Source organism: Hylobates moloch, unplaced genomic scaffold, assembly GCF_009828535.3.
Source record: "Hylobates moloch isolate HMO894 unplaced genomic scaffold, HMol_V3 SCAFFOLD_5, whole genome shotgun sequence".
Classification (NCBI taxonomy): domain Eukaryota; kingdom Metazoa; phylum Chordata; class Mammalia; order Primates; family Hylobatidae; genus Hylobates; species Hylobates moloch.
The window spans coordinates 61,543,938-61,564,751 of NW_026652280.1; the positions used below are offsets into that span (position 1 = coordinate 61,543,938).

Consider the following 20,814-nt stretch of genomic DNA (forward strand, 5'->3'; position numbering starts at 1 on the left):
AACTCTAGTTAAACCTTCATTCTGAAACTTTGACAAAGACTTAATGATGCTGATTTTAGTTTCTATGTAATTGAAATATGTTATTGCATAGTCTAGAAAAGACTCTCTGGTACTTTGCTTTCACAGATCTGAAGAGATTTAAAAATACCTTAATGCAGAAATTACATAGTTAAAAAAAGCTTAATTGAAGTATAATTTACATGAGTAAGCCACATATTTGAAGTTGTACAATCTAATATTTTGACATATATACCCGTGAAACCAACATCACAATCAACATATCCCTTGCTAATCTCTCCCCCCAGTTTCTCCCCACGTGCCCCCTCCCTGGGAACTGCTGATCCACTTTCCCTCACTAGGGATAAGTTTGCATATTTTAAAGTTTTATGTAAATAGAGTCATACAGGTTGTGTTGTACTCTCTTTTGACTGGCTTCTTTCATTGAACAGAAAGATTTTCAGATTCATTCATGTTGTATGTATCAGTAGCTGATTTTTTTTTTTTTTTTTTGAGATGGGATCTCACTGTATTGCCCAGACTGGTTTTGAACTCCTGGGCTTAAGCGATCCTCCCACCTCAGCCTCCTGAGTAGCTAGACTCCAGGTGTGTGCCACTGCACCTGGCTGTGGTTGATTACTTTTTGTTGTTGGATAGATTCCTCTGTGTGTGTGTGTGTGTGTGTGTGTGTGTGTGTACCATCATTTGTATATAGTTGCTGAAGACATACGGTGAAATACAGAGTGGGCAAAATAACTTATACTGATAGTAAGGATACTTCTCGGAGTTTCTGAAGAACAACTGAGATGGGAAATACATTACAGATATAGAACACTAGATAAAATAATAATGGACCAGGCGTGGTGGCTCACACCTGTAATACGACAATTTGGGAGGCCGAGGCAGGCGGATCACTTGGGCTCAGGTGTTAGAGACCAGCCTGGGCAACATGGCAAAACCCAGTCTCTACCAAAAATACAAAAATTAGCTGGGTGTGGTGGTGCACGCCTGTGGTCCCAGCTACTCAGGAGGCTGAGGTTGGAGGATCGCTTGGGCTGGGGAGGTTGAGGCTACAATGAACTATGATCGTGCCACTGCACTCCAGCCTACGTGACAAGACCCTGTCTCAAAATAAATAAGTAAATAAAAATAAAAACATAATGAAGTAAACATTTCACATTTATAGCCCCGGAAAATGTTGGATTAAGGATTCATAATTAGCATAAGCCATTTTGAATTGGCAGAAAGCTCAACAGGCTTGAAAGAAGACTTTTATTTGAAGACTCTTTGTTTCATTAAACAAATATTTTTGTGCAAGGCCTACATGTGGCCCAGAACTAGTTTCTACAGGGATACAGTAAGGATCTTTCTGTTGGCTTCCGGAAGTGCACATCTAGCAAGTGAATTGAAACATAAACATAAATGATTAAAACATAGAAGGTGGGAATGAGAATTGCAGTAAGAGAAGCACAACGTGCTGGGGTGTTCAGAGGTGGAAGAAAGTTATTTCCAGCCAGGAGGAATCTGAGAACTTGTTTGCAAGTGGTGACGTCTTACGGCTTTGAAGGAAGCTTCTAGTTGAATATATGCAGATGTGAGAGAAGGCTAAGGTCGGCGTAAGCCAAGACACACGAGCAAGGACCTGGAGGTGGGTGTCCACAGGGGGTCGTAGATCAAGACATCGGCAGGATTGGTTCTCCCGAGGGCTTTGAGGGAAGGATCTGTTCCAGGCCTCTCTCCATGGCTCGTAGACGTCCGTCTTCTCCCTGTGTCTCTTCACATCATCTTTCCTCTGTGTGTGCCTGTCTCTGTCTCCAAATTCCCCCACCCCCCTCTTTTTTTCTTTAGCTATCCTGGTAACTAAATTTTCCCTGTTTTCTGAGGACACCAGACCTATTGGATCAGTACCCACTCTAATGACCTTGTTTTAACTTGTTTTAACTTGATCACCTCTGTAAAGACCCTGTCTCCAAATAAAGTCACATTTTCTGGTACTGGGGGTTGGGACTCCAACATATCTTTCTGGGGGGGCACACAATTCAGTCCATAACACTGTGGTTGGGAGTGTGGGCTTTATTATCCATGCAAAGGAGGGTCATGAATGCTTTCATTGGGGACATCATCAAATTTGAGTTTTTCCCCCCTTTTTATGGAGGATGGGGTCTTGCTATGTTGCCCAGCCTGGCCTCCAACTCCTGGGCTCAGGTGATCCTCCTGCCTCTGCCTCCCTAAGTGTTGTGATTACAGGCGTGAGCCACCACACTTGGCAGGGACATCATCAGAGCTGTGCTTCAAATGCTAACCAGCTGTGTGTGCAAAATGTACTTGGGTTGGGGCACCATGTGGGGTGAGGGGCACAGGAGGGACTCACTCAGGAGACTGGCAGTCCATGCCAGAACGGAGGGGGATGCCCAGCTGGCAGTGGAGAGAGTGAGCACTGGGCCTGGGACTGCAGCTCCTCCTGCTCCACAGGTTCTGAGGACGTGGAGATTTGGCACTGAGCGGGGATCTGTGTGCTCCTCTGTTGAGGGTATTGCTAGAAAGGACCACGTGTTGCAAAGGAAGTTGAATTAGTTCATGGCCTGTCATTTGGAGGTTATGGCAGGATTGCTTTTATCTGAGAGACAATCAGGACTTCATTAGTCATCACCTGATTGTCAGAAATTAACTATAACCCTTCATGTGGGCAGTGGAGTCCATTATTATGGAGGTAATCCAAGTTTTTAGTCTTATTGCAAATGTTTGCCTTATGGTAAATGAATACATTGTATATAATTTTCATTTCTGTAAAGCTTTATTGTTTCAAAGCTTTTTCCTTTTTTATCCTTTTAATGTCTGGGGGGCAAAAGAGGAGCAAATATTATAAATCTTAGTTGATATTGGAGGTAACAGGATTAGAGCAGGGTTGGGTCTTGTCTGATGTAACTGATCTTTGGCCAAGCTGGGAGTAGTGCGCCTCAGTTGTTACGGATGATAGAGACATGTTTATTGTTCATATGGTTTCCATATTAGTATAAGTGCTTCATATTGAATGCTGACGGCTCAAGAAAGGCCATGATGCCCGGGTACCACCTGGTAGGCATCCAAAGGATGCTGTTGTTGCCCAATGAATGGATGAAAAAGCATGTGTTTTCAGCTTGTCTTTCCTTCTACTAAGAATCACGTGATCTGGGTTGAGTTTTCAATTTTCAGTCATGGAGACTATAAATTTGAACAACTGTCCATGGCTTCTATTTTTAAAATGGAAATTGTGAGAGATACAGTCTTTGAAACTGGTTTTTTTAAAATAAAAAATTCATATGGGGTCTCACCATGTTGCCCAGGCTGGCCTTGAATGCTTATGCTCAAGCGATCCTCCTGCCTCGGCCTCCCACAGTGCTGGGATTACAGCCACGAGCCACCATGCCTGGACTGAAAATGGTTTTCAATACTCGATGAAAAAGCAGTAGCTTGCAGCTTAAAAGGATGTGATACGGTAGATTCTAGTTAAATCAACCAAAGTAATGATATAAATTGTAATGTAGATTACTTACTTGGCAATCTCAGTGTGGCCTTTACATGTTTTTTGCTAAGCTGTGACTCTCCCTGATCTATGACACAGCTTTCAAATTGCGAAGGTTCATGTCACACCACTATAGAGAAGAGTTTGGCGTTACCAAGAGGATACAGTGACCAAAGATATAACTGTTCTTTGAAAAAGGTGAATACTAAACACAAAGGGAATTATTTTAATATTAATTGTGTGGCTTCTTTGAGAATACCATGCCTGGTTTTATATTTTATTTACAAAAACTGATTGAGGCAAAGTGAAGTCTTTTTGGGTCGTGGGCTAGCTTATGCCCATGTTTATTGTTAAGAGGACAAGAAACACTGCTTAACCCAGAGATCTTAAGTGTTTTATTTAAATAAAACAACAAAATAATGCAGATTATGTGATTTAAAAAAAAAAACCAAAAATTTAATTTTAGAGAAATGGGAAACAAGCCACCTATATTTAACACTTATAGGCCTTGTCCGGGCATGGTGGCTCATGTCTATAATGCTAGCACTTTGGGAGGCCAAGCAGGCGGATCACCTGAGGTCAGGAGTTCGAGACCAGCCTGGCCAGCATGGCGAAACCCCATCTCTACTAAAAATACAAAATTACCCAGACATGGTGGCACATGCCTGTAATCCCGGCTACTCAGGAGGTTGAAGTAGGAGAATCACTTGAACCCAGGAGGCAGAGATTGCAGTGAGCCAAGATTGTACCACTGCACTCCAGCCTGGGCGACAGAGTGAGACTCCATCTCAACAAAATAAATAAATAGCTGGGCACGGTAGCTCACGCCTGTAATCCCAGCACTTTGGGAGGCCGAGGTGGGCAGATCACGAGGTCAGGAGATCCAGATCATCTTGGCTAACACAGTGAAACCCTGTCTCTACTAAAAATACAAAAAATTAGCTGGGTGTGGTGGCGGGCGCCTGTAGTCCCAGCTGCTTGGGAGGCTGAGGCAGGAGAATGACGTGAACCCAGGAGGCGGAGCTTGCAGTGAGCCGAGATCACGTCACTGCACTCCAGCCTGGGCAGCAGAGCAAGACTCCATCTCAAAATAATAAATAAAAATTTAAAAAATGGAAAAAATTGTGAACAGATGTCAGTTGGGCTCCTCTTCACCCCAAAAGTCTATATATGTGTCTCATTCCTCTTGAAGTACAGGAATTGTGGCAGCCCCAAATCTTCCCTGTAGACAGGGGCAATTCCCAAGGCTTAGTGTCCTGCCGCCTCCTGAGTTGTGCGCTGGCTCTCTGAACCACTCTGGGTTGGCCTTGGTATGAAACCTTACACCCTCAAGTTCTCTAATAGAAGTACAGTCCCACAAGCCTGCATAAGCCATGAGGACTTTACTGATGACTGTCACAACACAAACGACTTAAAGGACATCATAGTTATCACCCACCTTAAAAGTCTGTTGGCCACCCTGATTCGTCCTGGAGAAAAGCTCCTCTTTCCTTGTTACTCCCCCATGGCCACCTCCTCCATCACCCCTCGCATTTAAGAGCAAATAAACACATTCATGTTGTGTAATAGTATGTATTAGTAGTTGATTACTTGTTTTTTTTTTTTTTTTTTTTTTTTTTTAGAGATAGGGTCTTGTTATTGTTGCCCAGGCTGGTCTCAAACACCTGGGCTTAAGCAATCCTTCCTCCTTAGCCTCCTGAGTGGCTAGGACTCAGGTGTGCACCACTGCACCCAGCTGTAGTTGATTACTTTTTGTTGTTGGATTCCTGTGTGTGTGTACCATCATTTGCTGAAGACATGTGGTAACATACAGAATGGGGAAAATAACTTTGCATCAGTTCTTTTCTTTATCTCGCTAAGCAGCCCCTCCCCTCCTTGGTGCTGTCCTTCCCTCCAGGCCTAGAGGTGGGTTGGGCTCTGGCACTTTCTTCCAGAAACGCCATGCCCCTTCTGAGCAGAGTGCAGGCGAATGAAAACATCTGCACCTCACTATGTGAAGTGTGAATTTCAAAAACATAGTAATACTGTGTTAGCCTGGACTGTGGAAGAAATTTGAAACTAGGTTATAATGTTTGGGTCCTTTTCCTTCCATATGGTCATAAATTAGAACAGAAATATGTGTTCCTGTGTTTTCAAATCTAGATATTTTAAAAACGAGAATAAATTTTCCAAAAGGAAGAAACTATGTTTATATCTGCAAAGAAACTCTTTATGTCTCCAGATTTTCGATGCTTCTGAGTGACTGGCACCGTTTACAGGCGTGGCCTGTTTAAGAGCTTGTCAGCATCTGTGGCCTTCACCGAAAGGTCTGAAATTGATTCCAAGTGGGATGTCATGGCCACTTCTCTTGATGTACAGGATCTAAAAACAACACTGAGAACAGTGGATGGGCAGCTACACGCTGGAGCGTTGCTGGAGGATGTGGCACCTGGGAAGAGAAAGCACAGGGTGACCAAAGTCCTTGAAGAGGGAGGGGTGCTCGTGCTGCAAACCAGGGAAAGCTCAGGTCAAGGGAAAAGCAGGAGAAAGGATGTCAGTCATTCTTGTGACTTTTGTAGGAGAACTTGGGCCATTAAAAAAGAAAGGGAATAATCAAAATAGAGTTGTTCAGCAGCTCTGAATAGAAAGGGTTGGATCACAAGTCCACGGAGGGAGGGTCGCTTCGTGGTGAGCACCATGCTAATGGCTCAGGCCAGCAGATGTTCTCATGGCCATGCCGTGGGAACACTTGGGGAGCTGATGAGGGAGGGATCGTGAGACCAGTGTTCTGTGATTCTGCCTCCAGGAATGAGGAAACATGATGTCAGTTTCAGAATGGGGATAGTATAGAATGTATTTGGCTGAAACAGCCTGCAGCAGCAGTGGCCCTCCCCAAAATAATTCTTTAGGAGGATGTGGGCCTCCATCAAGTCTTGGATGGTTCAGACATGCAGTTAGCTAAGGCTTGTGGGATGCCCCACACTCACTCCCCACCTCCCACACTTAGGGCAGTGCCGTGAGTTTTGTGATGCATCTCCCACGGTGGAAGGCTTGCATGAGCTATATTTCATGGGGTTGGGCGCAGCCTGCAGTTGGAAATGATGTCATTTTTAGCCATGTGAGTTTGCTCAGAAGGAAGGTACCGCTCTCCTAGTAAATCTAAGAATAACAACTTCACTGTCTGCTGCAGCCAAGTTGGGACCAAGCCTCGCAGCAGAGCTGCTGTGGTTTTCTTTCATCACCTTTCTTTTGGACTGTAGAATAGCTCTGTCTTTTGGGATATGGGGGGTGATAAATTGTGGAGAAAACTTCTATTCATTACCCTATATGATCAGGGCAAAAATACTGAGGAGTGAAAAGGATTTTAGATTTTTTTTTTTTTTTTTGAGATGGAGTCTCGCTCTGTCACCCAGTTCGGAGTGCAGTGGCGTGATCTCAGCTCACTGCAACCTCTGCCTCCTGGGTTCAAGCGATTCTCCTGCCTCAGCCTCCTGAGTAGCTGAGACAACAGGCGCCTGCCACCACACCCGGCTAATTTTTTGTATTTTTAGTAGAGACGGGGTTTCACAGTGTTAGCCAGGATGGTCTCAATCTCTTGACCTCGTGATCCACGTGCCTCGGCCTCCCAGAGTGCTGTGATTACAGGCGTGAGCCACCACACCTGGCCAGGATTTTAGATTTTAAAAGCTAGCTTGCCACTCTACGTGATAAGGAAATTAATTCAAGAGGAAATGGAAAAATAAGCAGCTTATAATTGTGATTTCTCCAGCAGATAACATCTTTTGTACTGGGAAACAGTCACCTGTAGAATATTTTCATTTTGAACACACTGCATTGGTCTTAGACCTGTTATTTTAAAAATATGTACAAAGCTACATTGTAACCTGATTTTTATCAGGGCTCTTCAACCTTTTAGATTCATTGGATACATTTTGTGTTTCAGAAATATCTTTGTCCAAGCATTCTGGCTTTTAGAATTTAGATGAATTTTCCTAAAAGGCCAAGTGAAATATTTCACATTTCTTTGCTTTCATGTTATTAATTTCTCCATGTAGCGATCTGATTAAAATATGTGATGTAGCAGAAAGAGATAAGATGAAAATTCTGATTTTGGCATTTGATGTGCTTTAAGCTGCAAGAAGGTCCTTTGGTTCCTTGACTTTATCTGGAGTGGGAGACTTTTTCAGACTATGGAATGTTTGCATTGGAAGGGATCTCTGGGGTCAGAGTGCACCTCCTAACATGCAGAGATTGGCTTTATAGATGCACATGGTTTCAAATGGCCAATTTTTGACTGTCAGTAGGACAAAGTGGATTCAAATGGGAAATGTTTCTTCCACTGGACAGAACTACTTTTCCTTCAACCTAGTTTTGAAATCACTTCCTATTTCAAACTTTATAGCCTGTACTGCCCAACATGTTTAGCAAAATGTCAATAAATATAAAAAGCCCTCTTTTTTTTCTCATACCACATCATCTAAGAAAAAAGCTTATTTTTTATTCATTGATTGACTGTTTTTTTTTTGTTTGTTTTTTAACAAACAAAACATTTGTCATAAGTAGTTCCTAGAAAATCAGTCTACTGGCTGGGCGTGGTGGCTCACGCCTGTTATCCCAACACTTTGGGAGGCTGAGGTGGGCGGCACCTGAGGTCAGTAGTTTGAGACCAGCCTGACCAACATGGCAAAACCCCATCTCTACTAAAAATACAAAAAAAATTAGCTGGGCGTGGTGGCATGCGCCTGTAATCCCATCTACTCAGGAGGCTGAGGCAGGAGAATCACTTGAACCCAGGAGGTGGAGGTTGCAGTGAGCTGAGATCATACCTCTGCACTCCTGCCTGGGTGACAAACCGACATTCCATCTCAAAAAAAAAAAAAAAAAAGAAAATCAGTCCACTGTCTTGCGAATTTCTAAATTGACTGAAGTCAACTCTGTAAAAGTGAATTGCTGTGTAAAAAGGAAGGAAATTCTGACACACTGTGACCTGGATGAGCCTTAAGGACATTACGCTAAGTGAAATAAGCCAGTCGCAAAGAGACAAATACTCTATGATTGCACTTAAATGAGGTATAAGGGTCATCAAATTCATAGAGAATGTACAGTGGTGGTTTCCAAGGACTGGGGGCGGAGGGGAATGGGGAGTTGGTGTTTAATAGGGACACAGTTTCAGTTTGGGAAGGTGAAACAGTTCTGGAGATGGCCAGTGGTGATGATTACATAACAACGTGAGTGTGCTTAACACCGCACAATTGTATGCTTAAAAGTGGTTAACGTGCTAAATTTCAGGTGGCTGGGCACAGTGGCTCACACCTGTAATCCCAGCACTTTGGGAGGCGGAGGCCAGCAGACCACCTGAGGTCAGGAGTTCGAGACCAGCTTGGCCAACATGGCGAGACCCTGTCTCTACTAAAAATACAAAAATTAGCCAGGCGTGGTGGCAGGTGCCTGTAATCTTAGCTATTTGCGAGGCTGAGGCAGGAGAATCACTTGAACCTGGGAGGTGGAGGTTGCAGTGAGCCGAGATCACGCCACTGCGCTCCAGCCTGGGCAACAGAGTGAGACTCTGTCTCAAGGAAGAAAAAAAAAAAAGATACTAAATTTCATGTTATATGTATTTTACCAAAGTTTGAAAAGAATGAATTACTGTGGCTGGAATGAACTGCTCCATGGAAACTTAGTGCAGTAGTGGATTCCGGGTAACCCAACCCAGTCTGCCCTGTGTGAGAATCGGAGTCTCCTGGAAATGCTCATTTTCCTTCTTTGGGGCGGGCAGTTCCTCCCCCTGGCCTGGCTAGGGTACTTCCTATCATCCCTGGGGAAACACCTCCTTTCTGGTTTCTTCCTCCATCTTCCCGGCTCCGTTCCAGTCAATACTGTGTTCCCACACACACGAATGGAGCAAAGAAGAGCTGGCTCCAGGCCTCTGGGGGCAACCAATGACTGGAAGGAGAGGGATTTACTAAAAGTCGGCTCTCCGGAGAAATCCCGTTAAACAAGTGTCCCCAAGGGGGCACCAGGTTTTGGTTCTGTGCAGTTTTAGTAACCTGTGTCAAAATAAAACCCAGGTCAGTGCCGTAAACACAAGGCAAGGAGCCTTGCCTTGTGGAGCAGCTGGCGAGATGGTCCCCTGGGATGATTCCCTCCGGGACGCGTGGGTATTTTCAGGGAAGATTCCATTCCTAGGTCTGGAATGGATGTGGAGGGAGAGAGAAGATGGGTTGATGGGGGTTAGGGATCAAGACGTGAACAGATGCGCGCCTGCTGCTGATTACTCAACAGTCTCATGAATCCCCAGCGCAGCCCTGTCAGGCAGAATGTTCTGCAATGATGGAGATGTTCACGCTGCCCAACACTGCAAGCGTGGCCACTGCCACTTGTGCTGTTAAGTCTGTGAAATACACTAGTGTGACTGAGGAACAAAATGTTCAATCTTAATTGGTTTAAATGTTAACAGCCACACCAGGCACGGTGGCTCATGCTTGTAATCCCAGCACTTTGGGGAGGCCAAGGCGGGAGGATCACCTGAGGTTGGGAGTTCGAGACCAGCCTGACCAACATGGAGAAACCCCATCTCTAAGAAAAATACAAAAAAAATTAGCCAGGCATGGTGGCACATGCCTGTAATCCCAGCTACTAGGGAGGCTGAGGCAGGAGAATTGCTTGAACCTGGGAGGCGGAGGTTGCAGTGAGCCGAGATCGTGCCATTGCACTCCAGCCTGGGCAAAAAGAGCGAAAACTCCATCTCAAAAAATAATAAATAAATAAAAATGTTAACAGCCACATACAGCCAATGGCTACCTTATTGGACAGCACAGCCCTAGGTCACCTCTGGCGTGATTCTTGTCCAGATCATTACAGACTAAGGATCTTGGAGCTTGACTTGGTTCTGGAAAGACTCAGGAATTCACATCTGCTTTGATTAGACCTGAGGATGACTCTGGGGTTTACAGTAGGGACACTGGACTCCCTAAAACCTACTAGCACAAGATGACTGGTCATTAATTGATTAATCAATTATTGATTTAATGATGACTCTTTTTTTCTGAGCCACAGTTTCACTCTGTTGCCCAGACTGGGGTGCTGTGGTGCCACCTCAGCTCACTGCAACCTCCACCTCCCAGGTTCAAGCGATTCTCATGCCTCCTGAGTAGCTGGGACTACAGGTGCACACAACCACACACGGCTAATTTTTGTTTTTTGGGTTTTTTTTGTATTTTTAGTAGAGATGGCGTTTCACCCTGTTGGCCAGGCTGGCCTCAAACTCCTGACCTCAAGTGATCCGCTGGCCTCGGCTTCACAAAGTGCTGGGATTATGGGTGTGAGCCACCATGGCTGGCTTAAAAATAGGGATGTTTTTAAAAAAGGATGATGGAACGTTATACAGCACTAAAAAGAAATGAATCATGAAGCCATGGAAAGACGAGGAGGAAATTTAAATACATGTTAGTAAGTGAAAAAGCTGATCAGAAAAGGCTACAGATAGCCAGGTGCAGGTGCAGTGGCTCATACCTGTAATCCCAACACTTTAGGAGGCTGAGGCAGGAGGATTACTGGATCTCAGGAGTTCGAGACCAGCCTGGGCAACAGGGTGAGACCCTGTCTCTACAAAAAATTAAAAACAAAAATTAGCCAGCCATGATGGTGCGTGCCTCTTGTCCCAGCTCTTCAGAAGGCTGAGGCTGGAGGATTGCCTGAGCATGGGAGGGCAAGGCTGCAGTAAGCTGTGATCGTGCCACTGCACTCCAGCCTGGGTGAGAGAGAGCAAGACCCTGTACAACAAACAAAGAAGAAAAGGCTGCATACTATATGATTCCAACTATATGACATTCTGGAAATAGAAAAGCTGTGCAGATAGTAAAAAGCTGAGGGATGAATAGGTGGAGGACAGGGGATTTTTAGGGCAGTGAAATGCCCTGTACGACACCCTAATGGTGGATCCACATCATTATATATTTGTCCAGATCTATAGAATGGACAGCACCATGAGTGAACCCTGAGGTGAGCTATGGACTCAGGGTGTCAATGGTGTGTCACTGGAGGTTGGGTTCGTCGGTTGTAACAAGTGCACCACTCTGAGGGGGGCGTTGATAATGAGGGAGGCTGTACATGATGGAGGGAAGTATATGGTAAATCTCTGTACCATCTTCTCAATTTTTCTGTAAATCTAAAACTTTTCTAAAATGTTTGGCTGGGCATGGTGGCTTATGTCTGTAATCCCAGCACTTCGGGAGGCTGAGGCAGGCAGATCACCTGAAGTCAGGAGTTCGAGACCAGCCTAGCCAACATGGTGAAACCTTGTCTCTATTAAAAATACAAAAAAAAAAAAAAAAATAGCTTGGCATGGTTGTGGGTGCCTGTAATCCCAGTTACTCAGGAGGCTGAGGCAGGAGAATCGCTTGAGCCCAGGAGGCAGAGGTTGCAGTGAGCCAAGATTGCACCACTGCACTCCAGCCTGGGCGACAGAGGGAGATTCCGTCCGCCCTGCCCCCCACTCCCCCCAAAAAGAAAGTTAAGTATATTAATTTGATTGATTGATTTTTTGAGGTAGGGTCTCTGTCACCCAGGCTGGAGTGCAATGGCTGTGATCATGGCTCACTGCAGTCTCAACTTCAAGGGCTCATATGATCCTCCTGCCTCAACCTCCCAAGTAGCTGGGATAAGAGGTGTGCATCACCATGCATGGCTGACTTCTAAAGATTTTTAGTAGAGATGAAGTTTTGCTATGTTGCCCAGGCTGGTCTCGAACTCCTGAGCTCAGCAATCCTCACTCCTTGGCCTCCCAGAGTGCTAGGATTACAGGCATGAGCCACTGTGCCCAGCCTAGTATATTAATTTTTTGAAATGGGATGTTATAGTGAACAAAACCAACAGGAATTCTATCCTCATGGGGCTTACAGTCTGGCAGGGAAGACAAACACGGAGTAAGCAAACACAAATGTAACTGAGGCATGTTATGAAGGAGGTCTCAACTTGAGTCAGTAGAAGGAGTCTTTGTGGGGATGACGTCAAGTGGAGGTACTGTCATTTTATCACATTTTGTTTTAACAGGGACACTTCCAGTCATATGGTCCCTGGACGCTGACACAACTTTTCCAGGCTTTTTTTCACAGCTCCCTTCTCATTAGAATCTCCTGGGCCAGTCTAGTGTCTTGACACGGTTGCTGAACCCATAAAAATGGGAAACCCTTGTTTCACCTCCAAAAAGGGTTTTAGAGGAAGAGGCGGGGGAAAGGAGACTTGGCTGGAATTGGGGAGAGTTCACAGGGGCCAGGCGGCAGGGCGACAGGCCCAGGGTTACAGCCCCAAGGACCGCCCCCGCCCATACCCAAGGCAGCTGTGGACGGGGCTCTCCAGAGGGCTGGGGCACTATCACAGTCACAGCCGAGGCTGGGAAGGGAGCCAGGGCTGCAGCCGAGTCCGCCCCTCCAGCGCTGCCCCGCCCCGCCCCGCCCCGCCGCCTTAGCTTTTCCTCTGGCTGCGGGTCCCTTGGCTTGGCCACCCCCACACTGCAGTTAGTTGACTGATTCTGTATCGAGTGAGCATCTCCCGCGTGCTCACAGCTCAGGGGCCCCTGGGGATGCTTGGGCCGCCTGTCTCTGCTTCATGCCCCCTGCCTGGTCCTCTGGCTCCCAGGCCTAGTAGGAGGGTGGCCAATTCCCTGAAGGGAGGAAGTGGATCCTGGGTCTGGGGCTTCTCCACTTTGGCTGCACTTGACAACGACTTGGGGACTTTTAGAAGGGTACGAGCACCCTCCACCAATTAAGGTACAATTTTGCTGGAAGTTCCTTGGCATTTTCTAAAGCTCACTAGCTATTTTCCTGCAGTGCCTTGGGTGATGAAGAGGGTGACCCAGAATCCTCCTTTGTTGCTCCCCATCCTCTAGGGAATCTTCTAGCTGGCTACTGCCTTAGTGGGAACCCCTTTCTGCTGGGAAAATCCCAGTAGGGATTTGGGATTGGACAACCCTTTCATCTCCCCCTCCCCCTGAGCTCCCAACTGAGCCCGAGGGCTGACTAGCAGGGCCCGAGGCCACCTCTGAGATCCAGATTTGTCATCGTCATGGTGGCTGCTGATGGATTCCAGCCGTTGATGCCAGCCAGGAAGGCCTCTTCCCCACGCTAGGCTTGAAAACTTGTCAGGAGCGCCTCAACCTGAACTCCCTTGGCCAGAAACTCAATAGCAGGCAGATCAGACACCGAGCAGGAGTGGGGAACATGTGTCGAGTGGGAGGGGCTGGGGCTCCAGGCTCCAGGGAACTTTCCTACATTAGGAGCTGGGGAGCTGGCCCCAAAATAAAATTGGCTTGAAAGAAAAGAACAAAGTGTGTTGGCACAGCAAGGCCTTTCTTCCACTCTGGAGCATGACAGAGGTCACAGCCCCCTGCTGGGCTGGGGTGGGGGCCGTTCCTCTTCAATGGGCACAGGAGTGTGCTCTGCCTGGCCTGGCTCAGCCTCCTCTGAGACGGCTTCATGCAGGCCTGGGTCGTCATCTCCTGGCAGATGAACAAAACCTGAGAGCAAACACATTTCACATTCAGTCTGAATGCTCAGAGGAACCACGTTTTTCTGAGATTACACATTCTTCCAGCATTATGCTCTACTTGAGAATGCAAAACAATCCAGTGCAATGATGCTTTCTTCCCTTTTTACATTTTTAAGGACCACACAGAGGACTCCTGCTAGGTGGTGGTGGGGACTGAGGGCTAGTGTGTACCTGGCCACGGGTGGGATGCTCAGGAATGGGTTGGCCGAAGTGGGGGTTGCCTACCTTCTTACCCAGCCCTTAGGGCCTTCTGGAACATCTCCAGGTGGGGCTGCTTCCTCAAATATAAGGCATCGCCCGAGAGAATGGCTGTGTGGGGTGCAGAGAGGATGCTTGGGTTTAACGGCCCTGCCCCTTCTGGGCTGTTTGAACTTGGACAAGTCGCTTAACCCCATGAGCCTCTGTTTTCTCACTTGTGAAAAGGGGAAAATGTACAGTAGGGCCTTGGTGGAGGTGGACAGCAATGAGAGAAGGAAGATCTTTCCTCTCCTCATCCAACTGCCTGAGCAGCCCTTGTTTTTCCGTGTTACTATCAGCCTTCCTCTTCAGTTTTCCTTGGAAAAGGCTCTCTGAGCTTTCTAACATCTGCATGCCTGGCCGCCACCCCAGACCCCTTAAATCGGAACCTCTGAGGGAGAGACCCAAGCGCAGGTATTTTTTCAGTTTCCTGGGTGATTCTGATGGCTCAGGCTAAGAACCACTGCTCTAAAGACCAAGGCAAACAGGCCGGGCATGGTGGCTCATGCCTGTAATCCCAGCACTTTGAGGTTGGGGGATCACTTGAGGCCATGGGCTTGAGACCAGCCTGGGCAACATAGTGAGACCCTATCTCTTAAAAAAAAAAATTTTTTTTTAATTGGCTGGGCATGGTGGCTCACACCTGTAATCCCAGTACTTTGGGAGGTAAATGTGGGTAGATCACCTGAGGTCAGGAGTTCAAGACCAGCCCGGCCAACATGGTGAAACCCTGTCTCTACTAAAAATACAGAAAATAGCCAGGCATGGTGGCAGGCACCTGTAATCCCAGCTACTTGGGAGGCTGAGGCAGGAGAATCACTTGAACCTGGGAGGCAGAGGTTGCAGTGAGCCGAGATCATGCCATTGCACTCCAGCCTGGGCAGCAAGAGCGAAACTCCATCTCAAAAAAAAAAAAAAAAAAAATTACCCAGGTATGGTGGCTGTAATCTCAGCATTTTGGGAGTCCGAGGTGGGAGGACCACTTGAGCCCAGGAGTTTGAGGTTGCAGTGTACCATGATTGTACCACTGCACTCCAGCTTGGGCAACCAAGTGATACTTAACTCTACAAAACAAAAAACACAACAAAAACCAAAGGAAACAGGGACAGTGGAAGGTGCTAGGAAGTCTAAAGGGCTTGGTGGGTCCTGGCTGTCAGTAGGGCCCTCTTGGGATTCTGCAGCGTGCCTGGCTAGTCCCAGTGGGGTGGATCCTATACCCAGAGTGTAATTGTCAGGGTGTGACCCTCGGGGAGGGTGTCAAAGGTCCATCACATGTCAAAGGTCCAGCACATGATTTGTGCTTTCCTTTGAGAGGTAACTTTGAAGTCCACCTGCCACAGGGCTGGTGCTTGGGAGGGAGTTGCTTTGCTAGGTAACTCTGCTGCTGCTATTGTCCCGCCTCCCCCATGGGCAGCTCTCAGCAACCCTGAAAAAGTGACACTCAGCCTGTTGCTTTCTGGGAATTGGCTCAAGAAGAAGGCCAGCTGCTGGTGCTGGTGTAAGAAATGAAGAGGAGCTGAAGAGCTTCAAGAGAGATGATTTGCAAGGCAGGAAATCACAATTGGGCTGAAGTAGGGAGGCCCCATCCTGTGTGGCTGTGGCTTTTGCCTGTGCTGTGAGCAGGGGCCGCTGTGGGGGCTGAACTCCTGGCTCTATCCCTGGTGAGCCTGGGGCTGCGGGGCTGTCAAAGTCTGTTGTGGGCCCAGGCCCAGCCTTGAGTCTGGAGGACTTTCCAGCTCACTGCAAAGCTCTCTGTGTGATATCCCCGGGCATGAGGGAATGTGCACTGTCAACAGGACTTTTTGAGTGCTTCCAATTCTGCTTCCTGATTTCTGTCATTGACAGTATGAACCAGGGCATCTTTGTAAAAAGTGAACACAAATAGTGTGAGCTGCCATCTCCAAAAGCTGGTGGCCACCTTTGCTAGCATCGGGAAAGGGAGGTGCAGCAGTAAACACACAGACAGGATGGAGAGCAGGGTGCCAGGGAGGTTTCTTTCTTTTTATTTTTTTGAGTCGGAGTCTTGCTCTGTCACCCAGGCTGGAGTGCAGTGGCGTGATCTCAGCTCACTGCAAGCTCCACCTCCTGGGTTCACGCCATTCTCCTGCCTCAGCCTCCCGAAGAGCTGGGACTACAGGCGCACGCCGCCATGCCCGGCAAATGTTTCTGTATTTTTAGTAGAGACAGGGTTTCACTGTGTTAGCCAAGATGGTCTCGATCTCCTGACCTTATGATCCGCCCACCTCGGCCTCCCAAAGGCTGGGACTACAGGCGTGAGCCACCGCGCCCAGCCTCTTTTTTTTTTTGAGACGGAGTCTCGCTCTGTCTCCCAGGCTGGAGTGCAGTGGCGCGATCTCGGCTCACTGCAACCTCCACCTTCTGGATTCAAACAATTCTCGTGCCTCAGTGGTAGCTGGGACTGCAGGCACGCGCCACAACACCAGGCTAAGTTTTGTATTTTTTGTAGAGACTCAATTTCACCATGTTGGCCAGGCTGGTCTCGAACTCCTGGCCTCAAGTGATCTGCCAGCCTCGGCCTCCCAAAGTGCTGGGATTACAGGCCTGAGCCACTGTGCCTGGCCAGGAATATTTCTTTAAAACACAAAACAAAACAATCTCTAGTGACACCTGAAACAAATCCTCACAAACTGAGTTGTGGAACAGAAGTTTGGTGAAACAAAAGCTTGGTTTGGGGGCTGAAAAGTATCCTTCTCAAATGGGAGTCTTGGTGATTTTCTAAGCTGTGTGTTCCCCTTGCTGGGAAACGGGTGCTCAGGGCAGGTGGAGGATTGGGGAGCCCCTGCCTTCCTGAGGCTGATCTGAGTTAGGCTGAACCCCCCAGCCAGATCTGGACTGAGGAGACCAACATCCCCTCCGGGCCAGCCTGGAGAGCAGGCAGGGTCCTGCGTGCCCTGAATCCTCTTTATTTGGGTCTAGCGCCGGAAGATGCTTGTAACGGCAGCCAATAAAGAGAGATGCCATCCCTTCTGTCCACAGGTATCGAGTGAACTTCAGGCCTAGATATGTCACTAGGTATAAGACAGTGACACAGTTGGAATGGAGGTGCTGTCCTGGCTTTAGAGGGGGAGATTGCCAAGAAGGTCCCAAAGACCCTGTGAAGACCCTCCGCCCCACGCCGGCTCGGCCTCGAAACAGCTTGAAGAAGGCCACAGGTAACTTCTTATTTGTGCTATTATGTATGGCCACCTTTAATATTTCCGGTGCTCCTTCAAACAACAGGATTTGTGCTTTACAATGGTGAGCTTTGAATGGACTTCAAATAACACACGTAGATGCCTGCAGTAGCCACATGTGACAAATTTATTTTCAGGAGCAGTAGCAAGTAAGACAAACTTCCTTGCAAGTAAATTGCTTTGCTAGGGCCAGCTTGTTGTGAAAGCCAATGTCTTAAACATCAGGGTAGGAAATGCCAGTGGGTTCAGACTTGTGTCACCTGGAGGCACAGCTGTAAAAAGATTCAGATGTAATGATGTACTGTTTGTTTTTACTTGGGCCCATACATCTGAATTTAGGGGGGTTAAAATTGTTTTTTATTTTTTATTTTTTTTTGAGATGGAGTCTTGCTCTGTCGCCCAGGCTGGAGTGTAGTGGCGCAATCTTGGTTCACTGCAACCTCTGCCTACCTGGTTCAAGCAATTCTCCTGCCTCAGCCTCCGAGTAGCTGGGATTACAGGCGCCTGCCACCATGCCTGGCTGATTTTTGTACTTTTGGTAGAGATGGGGTTTCACCATGTTGGCCAGGCTGGTCTCAAACTCCTGACCTCAGGTGATCTGCCCACCTCGGCCTCTCAAAGTGCTGGGATTACAGGTGTGAGCCACTGTGCCCGGCCATCACTTCATCTTTTTAAGTTCAGCCATAATAAATGCAGCCTAGGTTTTCTTATGAAATTAGATGCTTAAATGATTATATTTTGCCATGAGGGAGGTGTTCTCAATTTTGAAACTCGTAGTTCTTCCCAACATTGTCTGTAAAAATAGATTTTAAAATGATTTTTTCACTACAAAAGTAATGCACATCAATTAAAGAATGTTTATAAAATATAGGAAAAATATTTAAGGATACATAATCTTATGACTAAATGAGAACTACTGTTGACATTTTGTTATAGAACCTTACTCTCTTTCCTATGTCTGTACATTCATTTTGTTAAAGAAAAATTCATTTATCTCACAAATATTTATTGAACTTCTATATCTGTCAGGCTCTATACTGGGTACTTGGAATAAGTGAGAAAAAAGGCAGAGTCCCTGACTTCATGGAAGGCAGACATTAGAGAGTAATTACAATAATCCATGACAGATACTGGGATGCGGGGAACATGACATGGGGGTTGGTGGATTGTAATAGTTTATTTTTGTTTTGTTTCATTTTAGTTTTTGTTTGACAGAAGTTTAAGCATATTGTAGTTTAATAAGTTAAATAGCTTTATAAGGACTAATAGGAAAAACAATGACCATCCCCAAACCCTTTTCCTCATTTTCCCTTTCCATGGGTAGTACTTTAAACTCTTCAGATGAATCTTTTGGAATTTACCTCCATATCTATTGGTTTTTCATTATGGAAGGTGAGAATTTAACTCCCTTTCATCCACTCCTCAACACATGGCTCCTATCCCCCCATCCCTTCCATACGGTTAGACCATAGTCTTTATTTACTCAGTATTCAATGTTTACATTGTAGTAACTATGTAGATAATGTTTACAGCTGAGCCATGTGGTGTACTATGAATAGGTTTTCTTTCCTACGCAGCTTTTTGATTCCTTACAGTTAATCATTGTCTTATGTTTTTCCTTTGCTTGGTTTTCTATCTTTTTATTGCTATTTCAACCCAACTCTTCTCTGGCTCTCTAAATGTCCCCTCCATATGTTCAGACACAGCAGTTTCATCTTCTTGAAGAAGTCTCCCTTGAGCCTTCTCACTTGCCCTACCTGGACAGGACATCCTCTTTTCCTGTCATCACCCGAGGATCTTAACTTGCCCCTCTCCTATTGAATTCCCTGTTTCCTGTGTCCCCTGCTCCCTCTTTCTTGGCTTATCCCCTTGCTTTGCTTGAGCCTGTCCTTTAGTAGCTTCACGAGACAATTACATGGGAAGCAAACTTTTTACCACTTTATAGTATGAAAACTATTTTTTATTCTAGCTTCAGAAATCTAGGTCAGAAATCACTTTCCTTCAGAATTTTGACAATAGTGCTCAGTTTTTCTCTAGCTTCCAATATTGCTGCTAAAAAAACACCAAAACTTTTCTGACTCCCAGTTTTTTGTGTGTGACTTGAGTAGGTTTTTTTTGTCTCCCTCCTCCTTTTATTTTGTCCTTTTAGTGGGATTTTAGGAAGGAGTAAAAAGAAATGCTTATCCTCTGATATAGTTTGAATGTTTGTCCCCTCCAAACCTCATGTTGCAATGTGACCTTCAATGAATTCTTGCTCTGTTAGTACACATGAGAGCTGGTTGGTTGGAAGAGGCTGGCACCTTCTCCCTTCCCTCTCACTCCCTCTCGTACCATGTGACACACTGGCCCTCTTTCACTTTCCATCATGAGTAGAAGCTTCCTGAGGTCCTGACCAGAAGCAGTTGCTGACACCATGCTTCTTGTACAGCCTACAAAACTGTGAGCCAAATAAATCTCTTTTCTTCACAAATTACCCAGTCTCAGATATTCCTTTATTTCAACACAGAATGGATGAACATACCCTGAATTCACTGTCATTATAAAAAAATACTATTTTTGCAACTTTTTCTTTTTTAGAGACAGGGTCTTGCTCTGTAACCCAGGCTGGAGTGTAGTGGCATGATTACAGCTCACAACCTTGAACTCCTGGACTCAAGTGATCCTCCCACCTCAGCATCCCAAAGTGCTGGGGTTACAGGCAGAACCACTGCACTTGACCTGAAACTTATTTTTTATTGAATAACCTATAATGGACAACCTTCCGTGTCATGAAATATTCTACAATACCACTTAATGGCTTGAGAGAATGTGAGTTATTGAACACCATCCTCTACTGTTGGTCACTTAGGTTGTTTGTAATTTTTCACTATTACAGATAATATATGAATATGCATCTTTTCCTATTAAATTTTTGCACTCATTTCTGATTATTTACTAGAATAAATTTCTTGAAGTGTAATTGTAGGGTCAAAAGATTCTGAGTATTTTGATACATGTTGCCAAATTATCCTTTGAAAAAAATGCAATTTGCCCAGTCACCATGGTATATGAGCAAAGCATTTCCTTACATCCTCAATCTTCCCCCCTTCGCTGACCTTTGTTTTTATTTCCTTTGTTTAGAATAGCATTCCACTTGCATATGATTCAGCAACTTGTTTCTTTCTTTAGTGTCTTAAGAGAGAATAAGGGCCGGGCGCGGTGGTTCACGTCTGTAATCCCAGCACTTTGGGAGGCCGAGGCGGGAGGATCATGAGGTCAGAAGATCGAGACCATCCTGGCTAACACAGTGAAACCCCATCTCTACTAAAAATACAAAAAATTAGCCGGGCATGGTGGCGGGTGCCTGTAGTCCCAGCTACT

The 20,814-nt window shown here is 46.1% G+C and overlaps 1 protein-coding gene across 2 annotated transcripts in view; it reads left to right on the top strand.

The window, feature by feature from the left end:
- Positions 1–20,814, top strand: part of EMILIN2 (elastin microfibril interfacer 2) — a 66,554-nt gene that overhangs the window by 20,241 nt on the left and 25,499 nt on the right. For both annotated transcript variants that reach the window (XM_058438575.1, XM_058438576.1), the window contains exon 3: positions 17,258–17,433. In XM_058438575.1, the coding sequence (XP_058294558.1) occupies positions 17,258–17,433 (176 nt within the window). The remainder of the gene's footprint in view (positions 1–17,257; positions 17,434–20,814) is intronic.